We start from the raw sequence: 18,100 nt of genomic DNA on the forward strand, positions 1-18,100 counted from the left end.
TCATATTACTAATTTCATAATAAACACTTATTAAAGCCTTAATAGTAGCTGCTAGTAGCTAGTAGCTGCTTTCTAAAAATGCAGTCTTGATGAACTCTTGCATTCATATCCTTCTAATTATTATATCACTTCTTTTATGCTGATTCCCAGAACTTAAGATCAACTGAATTTGAAAATATTGTTTGCTGACAATATTGGGTTTCAAATGAGGAAGCTCTGTAAAAAAAACAACCAACCAACCAAAGATTCATCTAATGTTTCAACTTAAAAGTGAGCAGTATCCAAAAATTTAAATAGGTCTTAAGAACCACATGAATGTACTAGGAAGGGGTTAAGTACTTAAAAGCAATTATCATTAAGCTCATCTGATACCACCAAAAAGACTGAAAAGCAATTATCCACAAATTTATTTGAGGATAACAAAAAGATTAGTCAGGTGACGGACAGATATCTTCCTGGAAAGCAACATACAGGGAACACCATATTCACAGGGAAAGGGCCAACCATCTATTTAAGAAAAGGAAGTCCATCTACAAAAGCTGTGATAAAGCTACCCAAATAACTTGTTCCACATGAGCTCCTACTATCATGCTGTGGGTAAAAGAAATGAAGCCATTACTGTGTTGATGCAAAGAGATCCCACAGAACAAGATTCCTATTCAAAAATCACAGAACCAGGCAACTCACCGAAGCATTTTGAGCTCCTGGGCAGCCTTCAGAATTATCTCATGCTGTCTTTGGCTTAGGACCATCACTCCTCCCAAGGACTGGTCAGAGTCCAGGTTTGAATCTGCTCCCAGCATATCAGAGGAATGTGAAGGTGGAGGAAGGGATGAATCTGAGTGGTCCTCCAAAGACCGCAGTCTGTCTCCATCATCTGGATACCACCTATCCGACAACCGTTCCCTCTCCCAGTCAGTCCTTTCAGGAACGTAGTCTTGCTTCTCCCGCCACGTGTCGTATCTCTCCGGATATTCCCGAATCCTAAGCTCCCCCCTGTCTCGGAGGTCTCTGTCATAATGATCTCTGTTCCTATCGTCCCTCCACCTATCTTCACGGTACCTGTCCAGAGGTGGAAGGGGAGGTAATGGTGGTAGAGGGGGGATATCCAGGTCACGATTCCCCATATCTCTGTCATCCATAGGTCTTATGTCCCAGTTTCTATCCCATTCTCTGTCTAAATCTTGATCATAAATATCTGAGGATCTTCCAGTTCTATCTAGATCTCTCTCTAGTTCCCTTTCTCTTGGCCCTTTCCAGTCATCCCACCACGAATCTCGTCTGTCATGATCAGATGATAAAGGAGGTAGTGGCGGTAAGGGAGACAATGGAGGCAGTGAATGGTGGGATTGCAACCTGTCATCTCTGTCATATGCATCTACGGAATCGTCCTGATAATCAGAATTGTGATCTCTCCAGTATTGTTCTCTTTCCCAGTCATCCAATTGCTCATGCTCCAAAGACGGGTCATCTTGACCCTCTAAAGGAAATTCCTCCTGCATTGTATCATCTTCACGACCCCAAGAACCCCTGAATGTTTCATCTCGATGGTACGGAGGCAATTTGTCAGGGTCATCTCCTAGGTGAATGGGTTTACCCATATTGCCTGTTTCGGATCTTCCTGCTTCTCTCTCATGGCTATCTCCCCTCCTGATGGGACACCTCTCCCGGCTCCCTGCCCGCCTGACCATGTCCCTCTCGCGGCTCCCTGCCCGCCGCATGGGGACCCTCTCCCGGCTCCCTGCGCGCCTGACAGGGACCCTCTCCCGGCTCCCTGCCCGCCGCATGGGCTCCCTCTCTCGGCTACCAGCCCCTCTCATGGGCTCTCTTTCCCGGCTACACGCCCGTCTGACCGGGCCTCTCTCCCGGCTTCCTGCCCGCCCCCTGTCCCAGCTGCCTGCCCGTCCAGGCACTTCTCTGTCTCGGCTGGAGAATACCCTCTCATGGCTATCTGACCGGCCACCCAGTCCCCTCTCTCGGCTGCCTGACTGTCCATCTGGCATCCTCTCCCTGCTGCCTGACCGTCTATCTGGCATCCTCTCTCTGAACATTCCCCTGCCACGGATGGATGCCTGCCTAGCCTGCCCTCTGCCTCTGTATACATATCCTCTACCACGGCCATCGTCCATCCTGCCCATTCCCCGGCCGTGGCCATCATCCATCCTGCCCATTCCCCAGCCACCGTCCATCCTTCCCATTCCCCGGCCACCATCCATCCTTCCCATTCCCCGGCCACGGCCCATTCCCCAGCCACGGCCATCTCCCTGCCCTCTGCCACGGCCCCTTCCTCTGCCTCCTGGTCCCTTTCCTCTATCTTCATGCATAAATGGCCCTTTTCCTCTGCTTTCTGGTCCAGGTAGGCCCTGGGTGGCCTCTGAAGCAGTCAACTGGCCATCTGGTGAATCCAAATCCTGATCTCCTGTTACAGGGGCTACCGTATTCTGGTTCTGAATAGGTGGGGTGGGTGCCTTGGACTCTTCTACCTGCTGGTTGGGATCATGTGAACTCCATGTCCACTTTTTAGGAGGGTCCGAACTAGGTTCTTTGACTTCAGGTTTGGATGGCTCCTGTTGAGTGTCTGTCAGGTCCTCATTTGGCTCAGCAGGACCTGCACTCTGTGTGTCAGGAGTAGACTCTGTTCTGCTTACAGACTGCTGATCGCCAGCTGTGTCTGTAAAAGGTTCTTTGCTTTCTGACTGTGAGTCTGTCTGTGCCTGCTGCTGCTGCTGCTGTTGCTGTCCCAGATGAGGCCTGGGCCCTGTCCACCGTGGACCACCAGGTCGGGAACCGTGTCCATGTGATGCATTTGTTGTATAAAATTCTCCTGCTGGTCCTCGTGGGATAGAGCCCCATCTGCTTGAAGACTGTCCATCTGTATTCTGTCGGTCAAAACGAGACCTGTACCCTTCTGACCGCTGGGAGTCAAAACGAGGTCCTCTCGGTCTTGAGCCTTCAAATTTGTCATATCCTCTTCCCCGAGGTCCATCAAATCTACAGATGACACAATAGAAATTTTATTCAAATGAACATGTCATGTTAAAATCCTACAGAGGTAGGCCCGTGGAAACCTCATGCGACCAAGTACAAGGTCCTGCACCTGGGTGAGGGCAGCCCCTGGTCTCAATATAGACTTGGTGATGATGGGATCAAGAGCAGCCCTGCCAAGAAGGACTTGGGGGTCCTGGTGGATGAAAACCTGGACATGAACCTGAAATCTCTGCTCACAGCCCAGAAAGACAACCTGTATCTATCACTGCATATCACTGAGCTCTATACCAACACACATAAAAGACATGCACCAGCAAATAACGAAAACAGTCTGTTCAGAACTGTACATCCAACAAATCCCCAGGAACAGAAACACTTTCTAAAAACTATCAAGAGATAGAAAATGATTCATTTATGTAAAGTTCATGTACATTGCTAGCAATTCACAAATTATTATTCATGATTGATCACTTTGGAAGCAAAGATAAGGCAAATAACCATGAAGATATTATTGTAAAGTCTAGCAGAGTATGCAAGGACAGAAACAACTGAACAGAACACCACTGTCCTTTGATTCAGCAGACATCACACCAACCCATCTCTAACTAATGAGAAGATAGAACAGATGTTGTTTTTGCACCCTGATATCATGTATCAAAGAAAAACATTCAAAAAACAAGATCTTGGATCAAATTATATAGCAGGTACAAAATCAGCAAAGACATACAATATTTACAACAGCTTTCTTTTTTTTTCAAAGCAGGAGTACTGTTTCTCTGCAAAAGAAAAGGGGCAGCATCCCCAAGCACTTTACCAACAAAAGAAAATGCAATCTACTCTAGATTATGCTCAGGTGAAAGACATCTATATATCCTTGCTTTAAAAATACAAATACAGAGAGTATGGTGTGCATATATTAAAAACAAAACCTCCACTGAACAAATACACACTTCACACAATCTCAGAAAGATTTGAGAATAAGATATATATTTAATTTCTTAATAAATCACTGAAAATCTCATAGCCTGGAATATGTATAAATCAACAAATACATTCTTACCTAGGGCCTCTAGGGCCTTCAAAACGTGCTGATCTGGGAGGATCTGGAAGCAATCCACCTGACCTCACCGGTTTATCCTGCACAACAGGCGTGTGTGTCGAAGACACTGCAGAAGTGCCTTTCAGTTCCCCACACTGTTGTTCAGATGAAATATTTACAGTTTGTTTACTAAGATGACCTTGAGACTTTCCATGGTCAGATGAGCCAAAGGATGTACCTACTTGGGAATAAGGTGAATAGCTAGTTGAACTAGATATTTTTGATGCATAGGTACCAGGAGTGGGAAGGAGAGCTGGCCTTGGTGTTTCAGTAGCTTGAGAACTGGATCCTGAAGGAACAGAGGAATTGGATAACTGAGAAACTGAAGAGACAGGTGGGGGGACCAGTGGAGGTGTACTTGAAGGTAAAGTTGGAGGCATAATAGGAAGGCCACCTTGCCCAGTTTGGGAATACGGAATAAATGGAGGCGGCAGCGAAACATTTGCAGGATATTGATTCTTCAGATTTTGGAGTGACGTCACTTTTTCCTGCAGGTGCGACTGAGTGACCTTCATCTGCTCATCCCATGCTTTCCACTGTTTCTCATACTCTTGAAGCTGGTCTTTGTGAGGGTAGGTTTGAAGCTGATGCTGCCACTGTTGGTTCATTGATCGCTCCCAATCTTTATGAAGCTGCTGGAACTGTTTTTGCTGTGCCTCATAATGTCGCAGTTGCATGTCCACTGACATTGTCTGCAATGAGATGACAAAGATAGGTTCAAAATACCTTAAGACAGTCAGTTACTCTCAGAGCCATGAATTTCAGTATCATTTGTAATATCACAGTTTCTGATGACTTGGCTGAAAGCTTGAGGAAGAACTACACCAAAACAAAAGCAAAAACCAACTGTGACATCTAAAGACATTGTGAAAATTAATGTATTTTATGACTACATGCTACATCTGTGTATGGAAGACTTCAACAGGACAGCTGAAGAAACCTATAATCTGTATAAACTGTATTATTACCAGATCCTAACAACGGCTAAAGCCCAAATCAATCTTCACATATATACACTATGTGACTACTTCTCAAGATTTCAGTTTTTGCTATTAACCTGCTCAGAATTGCCTCAGCTGTCTGCAATTATTCTTCTCTAAGCCTTTGCCAGACCTTATTCGCACAAATAAAGCTTATTTCAAGGAGTTCTGTCCTTCATTATGTGAGGATATCATAATATTCATGGCTTGATCTTGCCTGAGATTTTTAAGGTTTACCCAAAGAAATTAAAAACCCCTAAAAACGTAGACAGTCCAACTTACAAAGAAATGCTTAATGTATGAACTCTACCAACCCAGTGATAGCTGACTCAACTCTCTAATGCAGTAATCAACTTCTACTTAAAAGCTTAAAGCTTACAATACTGGTTTCAACTGATTACTTGAGTTAAAAATAATCAGTGAGATACTCATTTTCTTAATTACATTCACTGTCTATTTTTGGCATCTACATTTAACATTGTAAATATTTATTTTTGTAGAGAAGAGCAGCTTCCAAACTACTCTGCGCAATCATCTGTTTACCTGACCTTTCTGAATTGTTTCTCCAGTGGCAAAACAATTGAAGCTGAGTAAATTCAATATTGTGCTCAGCTTTGCTCCTGTATTACCTAGGTATATCTGAAAAATCTTATGAGAAGTGTAAAGTCTTGTATTTCTCATCCTACTGAAGCCTCATCACCATGTGTCGATGCTTTTTTTATTCTGAAGTCGAATGACAGTAGGGAAAACGGATATAAACTTCTACCCAACCAGAACAAGTAGCTAGACAAATGAGCCAACCATCACAAATTATTCAACTACATATTTTTCAGCAGACTATGAGTGCTGGGTCACCCAGGATGTATATCAAACACCATCTCCTTAGGGTCTCACCTCTAAGTGTGGAGGCTGTTGCATGATCTGTTGATACTGCTGTACTATTTGCTGCAGCTGAGCGTGCTTCTGCATTATTCTCTGATATTGAAACCCAACCCGGTGATGGGGGTGCTGCTGCCATTGAGCTGCTGCTGCTTGCAATTGCTGCAATCTCAAATCCTCCTCAGGGTCATCAGGAGGTTCAATATTGAGCTACAGAAAAAGGCAAATACTATAAATAAATGAAAGTTACTTCTGTCAGGAAAAAAAATACACTTGGTCACTACACATTTTACAGGAACTTTCTCACTGTTTCTTACTTTATTACTCTATTTCATTGTTCCAGCCACCCACAGCTTCTGGAAGGCTGATTTTTATCCCACCTTTTCTTAATGTGGACACATCTTTTCTTAATATGAACAGTCTAATCTAAAGGTTAGGCTGATGGCAATTAGGTTATTCATACATAAAGTCAAAACCTGCAGGAAAGAGATTAATGAAAATATGTTATCTGTCACTCACAGAAAATGTAATGAGAAACAGTGGTTTTTCATGATGATGTAAAGTAACTCCAAGTGCATTATTTTTGTCACTTTGTAGGAATATGCACCCTGTAAGTTAAAGTGGGGCACATTCTGTTCAAACATCAATCATGACCTCCATCTCTTATACAGTAACTGTTACTGAGCATGCTGACAAAAAAACAAACTCTGGGCAAAATTCTTGGCTTTCAGGCTAACTGAATTCTGGCTCCCCTTTTCTCTATGCATTAAACTGCCATAGAGAAATTAAAAAATAGTGTCTTAACATAGCATTCCACAACCACCTGATTTTTCACTTTGATATCATGATATGTGTCAGCTCACAGATGCTTGGTGCACGTGTGGGTGAATATGTAATTTTATATACAAGAAGTGTATTTTCTCAGTAGTGCAGCTTTAGCAAACTTTTTTTTTAAGACTGCTTCACAACATTTAGTTATTGTTACAAGGCATACAAGAGAATTTGATGGCATTAATTTTCCTGGGGTTTTGGCTTGTCTAGGACACAAACAGAGTGGCATCACTGTACAAAGCCTACCTGAGTTTCAGTGGATGGAAGAGAAGACTCGTCTTCTTTGGATGCTGGAGGCAGAGATTCATTAAGAGGAGGAGCTTCAGACTGCTGAGCTGAAGCACTCATTTTCCCTTCTTCAGATTTTGCTCTCTGCTCATCTTTCACTACTGGACTTTTCATCTGCTGCTGTCCCTGAGCATGGGCTTTTGCCCTTTGCTGCAGGCTAAGCAGGTGCTGCTGGTACCAGTATTGCTGCTGTTCCTGTAATGGATAAAAATTTTCTAAGACAGTTTTCACAAGAAAAACAATAGAAAATCATTAATGATAATCACTAGAATCATACTGTGGGAATTTAAACTGTTTTGAGGAAAAACTTACTTCTTCAGCAACAGTATTGCAATGGATGCCAGAAGACCAAATCAAAATTCAGAAATCACTATGTGATGCACAGAACCCACAACAGAGTTTACTTTTTACCCCAACAAGCTTACTATTCTGTAACTATAGCAAACAATACTAACAAAAATCTCGAGCACAGGCAATAATAAGCAAAATTACTACAAATATGTGGTAAGTACCATATTTATTTGTTTTAGAACTTCTTATATCTAAGAACTACAGTAAAGAGAAAAAGAAGGAAATGTACAGGAGAGATGAAGGGGATGAACAGAGGACACAGACATGAAATAGACTGAAAATGACAGCTGAGAAACTGTGAAGATGTTTGAACAAAGCTAAGGAAAGTAAAAAGAAAAATCAGAACCAGTATATAGTGAAGATTAGGTATCATCTGAATTCTCATTAATCCTGATTTATTTAATAGCTGAAGAGGGAAGCGGGTATGGTTGCACCCAAAACCTGATCCATTGAAGAAATAATAAGCTTTCAGTTTTAAATATTTCAAGGTAGAATTAAGAGTACTCAAGGCAGACGACAGAAGCTTTCAAAAAGTAAGCTGCCACTGACATAAAGAATGAAAGACTAAAGATAAGTATCTCAACAATTAAGCAGTAGTGTCTTAAAGAGACCTGAATAAGAACCAACAGTCCTGTATCTCTTCCAAGATGAGAAATATCAGGCATCAAGTGAATTGAAGGACATCTGTGGGAGGCTGCTCTTCACCTGAAATGGTCTTGTGCCACCAGCGTCCCTACTAGAGACCTCTCCAAGGGCTATAATTTTGTGGATTCAAGACATCATTTGGAAAAATCTACTTATTTTAAAAATAAATACACCCTTTACAGCTAAGGCAAGTCCTGTATCTTAGGAAAATATTGTTACACTCTTGATTTTTAAGTTCTCTTACCATCTGCTTTTAGCCACTATCAAAGATAGAATGATAAAATACTGTAGTTTTCAGTCTAACCTAGTGCAACCATCCTTGTGCTCTCAATTCCATCACCTCTGAGAATCTGTGACTGATCTCCATCTTTTATACCTTCTGTTCTTCCTTTCCATCCAAGCATGCACAGTTCAGAAAAAAACACCTATATAAAAGCCCAGTCAGGAAGAGAAAATAATCCAAAAGATGCAGGCATTTTAAAATAAAAGTGTGACAACATCAAAGCAGTAAGTGCTGTCTGATGAGACTTCTTGAAAGTGCATCACTCTGCCCATCTAAACAGGTTTAAAAGAAGAGTAACTTTCTCTAGAAATCTACCTCATGCTCAGATCAGAAATACTGTTTTCCCTTGGTAGCAAACACCAACATGGAGGTGTATTTTAAAAAAAATACTTCCATACCTTGGAAATGAGATCAATGAAATGAGAGACAGTGCTTCACAGACTTTAAATTGATCATGCAATTATTCCTGCCATGTATCTTTTTAACAATATGTCTCAGAAGAGCAGCCATAGTTTTGGGTGGAAGATATGCATTCACATTGCAGCATAGACTCTGACAGAAACCTTCAACAACATGCTGAAGTAAGTGCAACTCAAGGGAGGAGCATACTTCTCCAGCTACACAAAATCTGACTTGTTTATCCATCTCAAAAGGCACCACAAGGTGATTTGCCATCATGGTGCTAGATGCTATGACATATTCTACTGCCACAAAATTGTAGTCTCCACAGATCTATTTTGTTTCCTTCTCATTCCACCAACTGGACATAGAGCTAGAACTCATAATATGACATGGGCTTTCCAGAGCTATGATAATAATTATGTATCACCTTCAGCAGATGAGTCAGTGACATCTATTACTGTGCTATTTGAAAAGCATGAGAAAAGCAAAAAGGTAGATTTTTACACCTTAGTTGAAGCAAAACAGAAGTGCTAGAGAAGAAAATTTTTCATGATGAAGAACTCAGTTATTTGAGTGATTATCTCCTCATCATGACTTGCCATTCAACTGGACTCATAATTTTTCAAGTCCAATTATAATCCTTAAGATCAAGAAAAACAGGAGCATCAACACAGGCCTTTTTCCATCTTTGACTGACCAAGAGACTAGACCTGTTGCATTTTACAGGAACACTGAAACCTGCACTATCAGCCCCTGACCACAGGACATACCACCAAACACATTAATGTGAAGTCCACACCAAAAGACTACTCCAAAGTTAATATAGGTGACCCTAGGCCATAACATAACACCTAATTTGGGGGATATCACGTCCTTTCCAGGTGAAAATTGCAAAAAAAAAAATGGTATAGCATCCTCATAAAACGAAGAGGCAAGAGGCTGTTTAAAGAGCACAGCAGTCTCCTACATGGTGAGGTGGTAAAGCTGAGGTGGCTTTATCAGATGTCGATAAATGCATATTTATAGAGACAGATGTACCCACACATCCTCGGAGCAGGAAGAGCATTGTCAGCAGGTTGAGGAAGATGATCCTGCCCCTCTGCTCAGCCCTGGTGAGGCCACAGCTGGAGTGCTGTGTCCAGTTCTGGGCTCCCCAGTACAAGAGAGACCTGAACTCCTGGAACAAGTCCAGTGGAGGGCAATGAAGATGCCAAAGGACTGGAGCATCTCTCTCTAATAAGGGCAGGCTGAGGGAGCTGAGCCTGTTCAGCCATGAGAAGACACGGCTGAGGGGGACCTTGTACACTGTATCTGAAGGGAGGGTGCCAAGAGGAAGGATCCAGGCTCTTCATGGTGATGCCAAGGAACATGGAAAGGGGCAATGTGCAGAAATTGATGCACAGGAAGTTCCACCTGAATATAAGAAAGAACTTTTTTACCACGTACCTGAATATAAGAAAGAACTTTTTTACCACGTAGGGGACTGAGCACTGTAACAGATTACCCAGGGAAATTGTGGATTCTCCCTCACTGAAGATATTCAAGAACTGTCTGGAACACAGAACCCGGTGCCACATGCTCTGGGATGACTCTGCTTGACCAGAGGTTGAACCAGACCCTGTGGTCCCTTCTAACCTTATCCATCCTGTGATACTGTAAACAAACAGCAGCACACATCACCCAACCACCCGATGGAACGTTAAGGAAACACCACAGTTATTTTAAGTGAATTTGACAAGAATGTAGCTATTTAATCCAACTACATACCCATGGAAGAAACTACACTAAACTCACGATACTGTCAAGGCAAAGAACAGTATCTCAGACAGGAAAATAATAAAACACCAACTCATGGCAAATTGCGTAGTATTTTCTGAGTTAAGAGAAAAACACTAATATATTCGTCTGCAGCCACTGTTACTGTGGGATGAGAACAAAAAGAATTGCCAGTCAATTACCAGTTTAAACAAGGTCTCAATAGGATACTACAAATGACAAATTACACTGTTTCTTTACTCAGCTTTTCAGATTACTACCATGAAAGCATCACTACACTCAGCTTTTCCTATTCCTGTTGTGTAAGAACTTGTTACTCCAAAACCTGTCTCATTGTACAACCTAAGATAGCCAAAATCGTATCAATTTGTTAAAACAAACTTATGACCAGGAAATTATCATATTCCTTTTCACTTAACACTGAATTGTGAACGAGAGCAAGTAAACTACTCAAGATAGAAGCTGTTTATATAAACACTCATAAACCAGACAATGCAAACTTCATCAGTATTCTGCTGCTTCCATGTGCCCACCACAATAAAGCACTATTTGCAACTCTTCTGGAGACTGTTTACTATTTTATCATTGAGCTCAATAATTTAAGAAGTCAACAAGCTGCCTCAACACCAAATTAATACCACATTCTGCAAGTGGCTTTTTGAGGTTTTGGTTTTGTTACTAAAAAATTAACTCTTGATGTTATCACTGTAAAAGATTAGTGCTGTCCAAAACTTTGACAAAATTGAGTGAAATGAACTGAAAAGCACTGCTTTGCCAGACAGTAATTAGTTATATGGGACAAATGTAAAAATGGAATTTACAAAGATACAATTAGAAAGGTGTCCCTGCAACTAGCAAATTTAAAGTGTCAGTAACTTCAATATGACACAATAGGATTTTTGCAAACCTAGCTTCAAATCAGAACCCTAATATCAATTTACCAAAAGAACAGATTTAGGTAAAGAGATTTGAAAGTATGCCCTTTAATTTTGTTCTAGCAGGTGGATCCCAACAAGATAACTCTAAACCCATGCAAAAGCCTCAGTGAATCTGCCTGACCCATGTCCATAGCTGAGGGCCTCAACACACGTGCCTCACTGTGCATGCTGAACCTTAAGCCTGGATTGTCCCTGACAATGCAGATGAATGGTCCCATCAAGTTCACTGGAACTGGTCTCATTTAGGAAGCGAAGCAAGCAAACATTTTGCAGTATTTTGGCCTCAGTGTAGACATAAAAAACACACAGTAGTAACATTTTTTTACTTCAAGGCATTTCAGAACATTCCCCTCCAATGCCCTATGCAATTTTTATACTGGAAGATCAAGCACGTGCAGCACAAAACGTGGATTAAGTCTAAGGAGAGGGCAAGTATGTAATGCAACAGAAACATTTCTGCAGCTTTAACTCTGTGTGGTAAGACTAAAATAGTCACAATTTTACACTGACCAGGCAGACAACTGCAACTCAGTCCTTTAAAAAACTATAATAAATCACTGAAGACAAGTGACATCCCGCAATGTAGAACACACAAACAGACTGCTGCACCCCGCAACGGGCCAGACAAAGCCAACAGGGGTTAGCTGCGGGTTGCCCACATGCCGTACTTCGGAATACATTCTCCAGAGACAAACGCACGCTCGAGAAAATGAAAGTCATCCAGGATTTACACTTTTCCCTAAACAACTCTCCTCGAGGAATGACAATTTGTTACATCCCTACTACCACCACTGGATAAATCAGCCTTTATAAAACTTCCTTCGAGCTGTGCCACTACCACACTTCCACCGATTGCGTCCAAATCCTTTCAATATTATGCAAATATGGTGTGTTCATCAACTGCCCTTACTCGGGGGACCTTTGCAGCACCCCGTACCTGCCCTGGGCTCATCGCCCCCGCCGGCAGCCTTACCTGGGGAGTCATGGTGGAGGGGTCCGGCTGCTCCGTGCCACCGCCCTCCTTGGCGGCACCTTGCGCGGCCTCGGGCTGGGCAGCGGCGGGCTGGGGCAAGGACGGCTGCGGCGGGGGGAAATGAGCCTGCGACGGCTTCACCGGGGGAGGGATGGAGGAGGCCAGGGCGGGCTGCGCGGGCTGGGAAGGAGAGGCCTGCGAGGAGATCAGGTAGGGCTGGGGATGCGCCATGTATCCCTGGGCAGGAGGCGGCAGGTAGGGCTGGGAGGCGGTGGCCGCCGGGGGCTCCAGGTAGGAGGGCGGAGGCTCGGAGAAGGAAGGGGGCGGCTGGGAGGGCTGTGCCCGGGGCAGGTAGGGCTGGAGCGGCGGGGACTGGGCTGGGGGCGGCTGGGCGGGCGGCAGGTAAGGTTCTGCCTGTGGCGGCGGCAGGTAGGGCTGGGCGGGGGGCAGGTAGGGCTGGGCGGCGGGCTGCGGGGACTGCGGCGGCGAGGACAGCTCCATGTCCATGGGCACCGGCTCGGCGGGCATCGGCTCGCCCCAGTCGCCGTGCCCGCCCGGCGGCTCCTGCCCGTCGCGGTCCCGGGCCGCGGGAGGAGGCTTGCGGGGCGGCGGCTCGCGGTGGCCGTACTGCTTCTGGTAGCTGCGGACCGGCGGCGGCACCGGCGGCACCGGCGGCTGCTGCTGCCAGTCGGTGAAGGAGCCGGGCAGCGGCGGCGGCGGCAGCCCCGGCGGGGGCGGCCCCGGCGGCGGCGGGGGCCCCAGGAGTACAGACTGCAGCTGCTTCTGGTGCATCTGCTGGAGCTGTTGCAGCTGGGCCAGGTGCTGCTCCTGCAGGCTCAGGAACCCCGAGGAACCGGCGGGTGGCGGCGCGGCGGCGGGGGGCGCGGGGCCCGGCGGCGGGTAGCTGGGAAGCGGCATCGGCGGAACGGCGGGAGGCGGCACGCTGGGGGGCGGGATGGGCAGCGGCGGGGGCGGAATGGAGGTGGGGGGCGGCGGGTAGTGCCCAGCCGCCCCGTACAAGCCCCAGGCCGGGTACATGGCGGAACGCGGAGCGGACACAGGCCGCGGCGGCGGCGGCGGCGGGCGGCGCACGGCGCCTGCGCGGGCAGGCCCCACCCCGCCGGGCAGTCGAGCGTGAGGGCCGCGCCAGAGCGCCCCTCTGGGCGGCTGGCAGCGCCCCCTAGCGGACAGCCGCCTCCAGCGCCGGGCTGAGGGCGGAGGCGAGCCCGGAGCGGCGGATCCCGCCCACCCCACCGGGGACAAGGGACGGGATTGAAGCGGATGGGACGGGGACAGGCGACACACGGCAGCCCCTGCGCGGAGCCCTCCGTTGTGTGTAGAGGTGCCGCCAGGCGCTCTGCAAGCTGGCTGTGTATGGCGGGCCCGGCGCTCCCGGGGGCCGTGGTGTCCCTGGGACGGCGGCGCAGCTCTCCCCGGTGACCCACGCTGAAGTGTAAGTTAAACGCACAAATATATTCTGTAGGCAGTTAGCAATGATTTATGCCAAGTGCTGAAGTCCCATCGTAGGGAAGATGCGTGTGTGTGTGTATGCATGGATTCCAGTAGCTGGGCTGTGAAACCTGGTGGCTATGGGTCAGCAGGACACCAGCACTGCCGTGTCTCTCCTTGGTCTCCTTTACAAGCACAAAATCCGGAGTCATTTTTGTCGTGTTCAGTCTCTAGTTTATGCCTGTTGAATCAAGGATCCCTGGCCAGTGGAGAAAGGCAGGTGTGGCGGAAATGTCCTAAGACTTTTCGGTCAGGATCAATATCAAGAAAATCACATTGTTAGGTACAGAAGAAGCTTTATTCTCTCTGGGGGAAAAGATGGATTTTATGTTCATCTGTTGATAAATTTCAGGAAGTTCACAGAGGAGATACATCATGAATCTGCAAGAAAATATTTGACTGAATTCAACTGAGATGCCAACCTCTAAGAAAACTATCTTAATACATATATTAACTGCCTTTTCTATTCTTTAGTATCCGTTCTTTTCATTTAGTGGTGATTATTGATCCTTTTCTATTTAGGATGGTCTATTTAGATTTCTCTTGCAGTGAATATGACTTTCAGATAGCATTTGTATTTTTAGCCTGCATCTACTCTTCATTGTCCTGTACTTAGCATTTATATACCTGAGTTCTATGGCCCAGTTTATTCACTAAGCTTTTGAAAATCTGTCCGTCCCATATAGGGAGTTCCTGTTGCAAACACCCTTTAATTCATCCAGCTGATCTATTCACTCTGCAAGAATTCTCTTGTGATCAGTTTACTAAGTTATTTCCTGCAGGCAGGTCTCTCCCATTATTTTTGCTGTTTGTTGTGGTTATTCAATATTGTCTAGACATTTGTTACTTCCCTTATGAGGGAATACATGTACCTAAACACTTTCAGGGCAATTGTTTTCCAGCCTACATTGTGGAAGCCAAAATGTAACTTCCAAATAACTTGACAGATGTTTTTTCAATATTCAAATCTGGTTTGGGTTGCAGTACACTTGATTCCCACAGGGCAAGTACACTGGCTTTACCTGATATTACCTTGTCCTTAAAGGAGCACTGTTAAGTTCACATTATGCCCTCTGATTCTTTTATTCAGAATATGGTAATTTTTATTCTTTTATATTCTGTTCAGTCTGTAACATTAAAGGGTGCCATCATGTTGGTTTGGGTTAATTTTTTTTTAAATAGCTCATCTTCTTCCTGCTTCTAAACACTATTATACCACATTTCAGTTACCCCTCAATTAATCAGTGTCACATCTTGGATCAGCAGCCTAAATTTCTTCACCTGGTAAGACTGTAGTAATCAAAGGAGTAGAAATTATTTTCCACTATCCTTTGCATATATTCAGATTTTCTTTTATGTGATGCTCCTCTATGTTCTCTGTCTTCTGAAGCTATGGAAACTGGCTACAGCAGGAGACAGGATGTTAGAAGAGAGACTGAATTTTCTAGTTACTAAGAAACACTGCAAGCATCTGATATCTAAATCCTGTGCAGATTTAAACCAACTGCCAGAGTTGAGTCAGGAAGGAATTCCTCTTCTGGTTTGGACTGACATAGTTCTGCATTTGTGGGAGCATCAAAATAGCCAAGTTTACCAAACTCTTTCCTGTGACAATAATCTTTCCTCCTCTGACATACTGTAAATTGGTTCAGACACTGGGATGCCACTGTGTGCATGGAGTAACTATTTTCCTGTGAACCAAGTGTTTGGCACACGTGTTCCCTGCCATTGCAAGAGAAGCAGCTGATCATTCAGGCAGTCCTCTCCTGTCCTATTTATCTTCTGAACAGGCTCTTTGAGTTAATAGCCAAGTTTTTTGTCTCACCAATTTTACTCAATTAGTGAAGATTTCCAGATAGGTTTGCTCACTGCCAATACTTTCTTCTGCTCATCCTCCAGCCCTCCTAACAGTTCTTTAGCAATTGCCTTACACCTATTCCAGATTCCTCCTCCTTTTACTAAAGCAATGCAGAGCTAAAGGAATAAAAGGTTTCAGTAAATTAGCACATTTAGTTTGATTCCTACCCACTGTTCATGCTAAATACATGTATTTTCATGAAGTCTCTGCAAAAGGCTGGCAGGTATACATTCCCCAAATTCATCAGGCTGCCGTGCCTTTGGCCTCTTCTGTACCAGAAAGACTATTATCAATTGTTACCCTAAGTGTCCATTCCTTTCTTCTTTCTTCTCCAGTTGCCTTCCATTTAGGTTAATTCAAGTGAAGTTATTTGCACTGGAACAATTCTAGTTAACTATTGACTCAAAGAAGTTTTTCAAAACTAGAATTATTCTGAAAAGCAAGTTACAGAGACCTAATCCTACAACTGTTTCTAAGTTCTCACTTGACTAAGAAAGGGCTTTAAGTGTTCATGGTAATACTTGATCATTAGCTTGAAGAAATATGGATTGGATTGAGAGAACAAAACTAAGGATATTATTTTTGAAATGTGCATATTATATACTAACTGTAAAATCTCTCCATTGTTGGCTACCTTCTTCCTGGCTGGAGGTGGAGAAAACTAACTTTAATTGTGATAGCCTGGAAGGGGCTGAATTTTCAAAGTGTCAGTATGCTGTTATTTCAGGGATGTTTAATAGGTGAGCCTGCAACAAGGGAAGAAATAGCATGAGGGGTAGGTATGATGTGTTCCCAAAGTTTCCTGCAGTATCTGTAGAGGTTTGGTGCCAGCAAGGAAGTTACCAAGATGTCGAAGCACATCCCAAAGACAGGAAATCGTCTTCACTGCATGACTGTCCAGCATCCAGACAGCCAAGTCAGCTATTACAGAATTGGAAGAGACCTCCAAGGTCACCGAGTCCAACCATTAACACAGCACTGCCAAACCCACCACTAAACCATGTCTCTAAGCACCACATCCACATTTTAACACTTCTAGGCCCAGTGATTCTATCACTTCCCTAGGCAGCCTGCTCCAATTCTTCACCATCTTTTCAGTGGTGGTGAAATTTTTTTCAGAAATTTTTTCTAGTATCCAAATGTCCCATGGCACACCTTGAGGCCATTTCCTCTCATCCTGTCACTTGTTCCCTGGGAGACTGATGCCCACCTGGCTCCACCTCCTTTCTGGTAGCTGTAGAGAGTGATAAGGTCTTCTTTGAGCCTTCTTTTCTCCAGACTAAATGCCAGCTCCCTCAGTTGCTTCTCATCAGACTTGTGCTCCAGGCCCTTCACCAGCTCCACTGCCCTTCTCTGGACCCACTCCAGCACCTCAGTGTCTTATCTTGTAATGAGGGACCCAGAACTAAACACAGGACCCAAGCTGCAGCCTCACCAGCACCAAGTGCAAGGGGAGGATCACTTCCCTAGTCCTGCTGGCCACACTATTTCTGATACAGGCAAAGATGCTGTTGGCCTTTGTGGCCACCTCTGCAACCAGTTTAAGGGACTACAAACTATTAAAGTTTGGAAAATTTCTTAATTATACGAAGAATATAAAGTTTCAGTCTTTTCCTGTACTACACCTCCAGCATTTTGGCCAGGAAGTGTGCTTTGGCACATTGGCTCCTGGTGACCCTCTCCTCACCACACAGCAGAGAAATCGTAAGAGCAAATAATATTGCTAAAAATTAAGGAATAATGGAGGAGGTACGAGAATGCAGAGTTATGGTTTTGAAATACCCTTCCCCCTACATTTCTTCATGTGGCTTAATAATTTCTTTTCCATCCCTCCCTGACCACTTCCTTCCCTGCAGCAAATTCTGCAGGTCTCTGGAAGACTGTTTATTTGCAGCCAAAGTTTTTATTCCTCTACGACTGCCTTCCCAGCCCACATTAACACCTTTGCCTTTTAAACATGTAACTTCTTGTCCCTGATACATAAAAGTCAAAGGCCTTAAGGTGCATAGGACCCAAACCAACAGGAGGGAAAGACCCATCCCCACTCAACCCTGCCCTGCCCTCCACCACTCCAAATGTAAGTAGAGGGACTGGGCTACCAGCTAGCCAAGTACAGAAAGAGCAATCTGAGAGGACACTTAAACTTCATTCACTGTGCAGCTGAATAAAAGCCCATCAATTCTGAATTAAAATCTAGACTGCTTTTCCAGAGAAAGCCACCAACTGGTGCAGATCTGATGTCTTTTCTGCAGAATGCAGATTCTGATTTGACTGAACAGATGTGAAGTAGTTTCCCAAAG

At 44.6% G+C, this 18,100-nt stretch overlaps 1 protein-coding gene across 7 annotated transcripts in view; it reads right to left on the reverse strand.

Moving 5' to 3' along the window:
* YLPM1 (YLP motif containing 1) overlaps nucleotides 1–13,521 on the reverse strand; it is a 34,303-nt gene extending 20,782 nt beyond the window's left edge. For 5 of the 7 annotated variants that reach the window (XR_010743881.1, XR_010743883.1, XR_010743882.1 and 2 more), the window contains exons 1-5: nucleotides 12,434–13,521; nucleotides 7,024–7,260; nucleotides 5,962–6,156; nucleotides 4,049–4,779; nucleotides 688–2,991 (exon numbers count right to left, since the gene is read on the reverse strand). Coding sequence is in view for 4 of the 7 variants with exons in the window: in XM_066322046.1 (XP_066178143.1) it covers nucleotides 688–2,991; nucleotides 4,049–4,779; nucleotides 5,962–6,156; nucleotides 7,024–7,260; nucleotides 12,434–13,471 (4,505 nt within the window). In the remaining 3 variants the exon portion in view is untranslated. The remainder of the gene's footprint in view (nucleotides 1–687; nucleotides 2,992–4,048; nucleotides 4,780–5,961; nucleotides 6,157–7,023; nucleotides 7,261–12,433) is intronic. The other 2 variants (XM_066322049.1, XM_066322047.1) reach the window with 1 other exon arrangement.
* Between the last annotated feature and the right edge of the window lie 4,579 nt (nucleotides 13,522–18,100).

Source organism: Sylvia atricapilla, chromosome 6, assembly GCF_009819655.1.
Source record: "Sylvia atricapilla isolate bSylAtr1 chromosome 6, bSylAtr1.pri, whole genome shotgun sequence".
Taxonomy (NCBI): Eukaryota; Metazoa; Chordata; class Aves; order Passeriformes; family Sylviidae; genus Sylvia; species Sylvia atricapilla.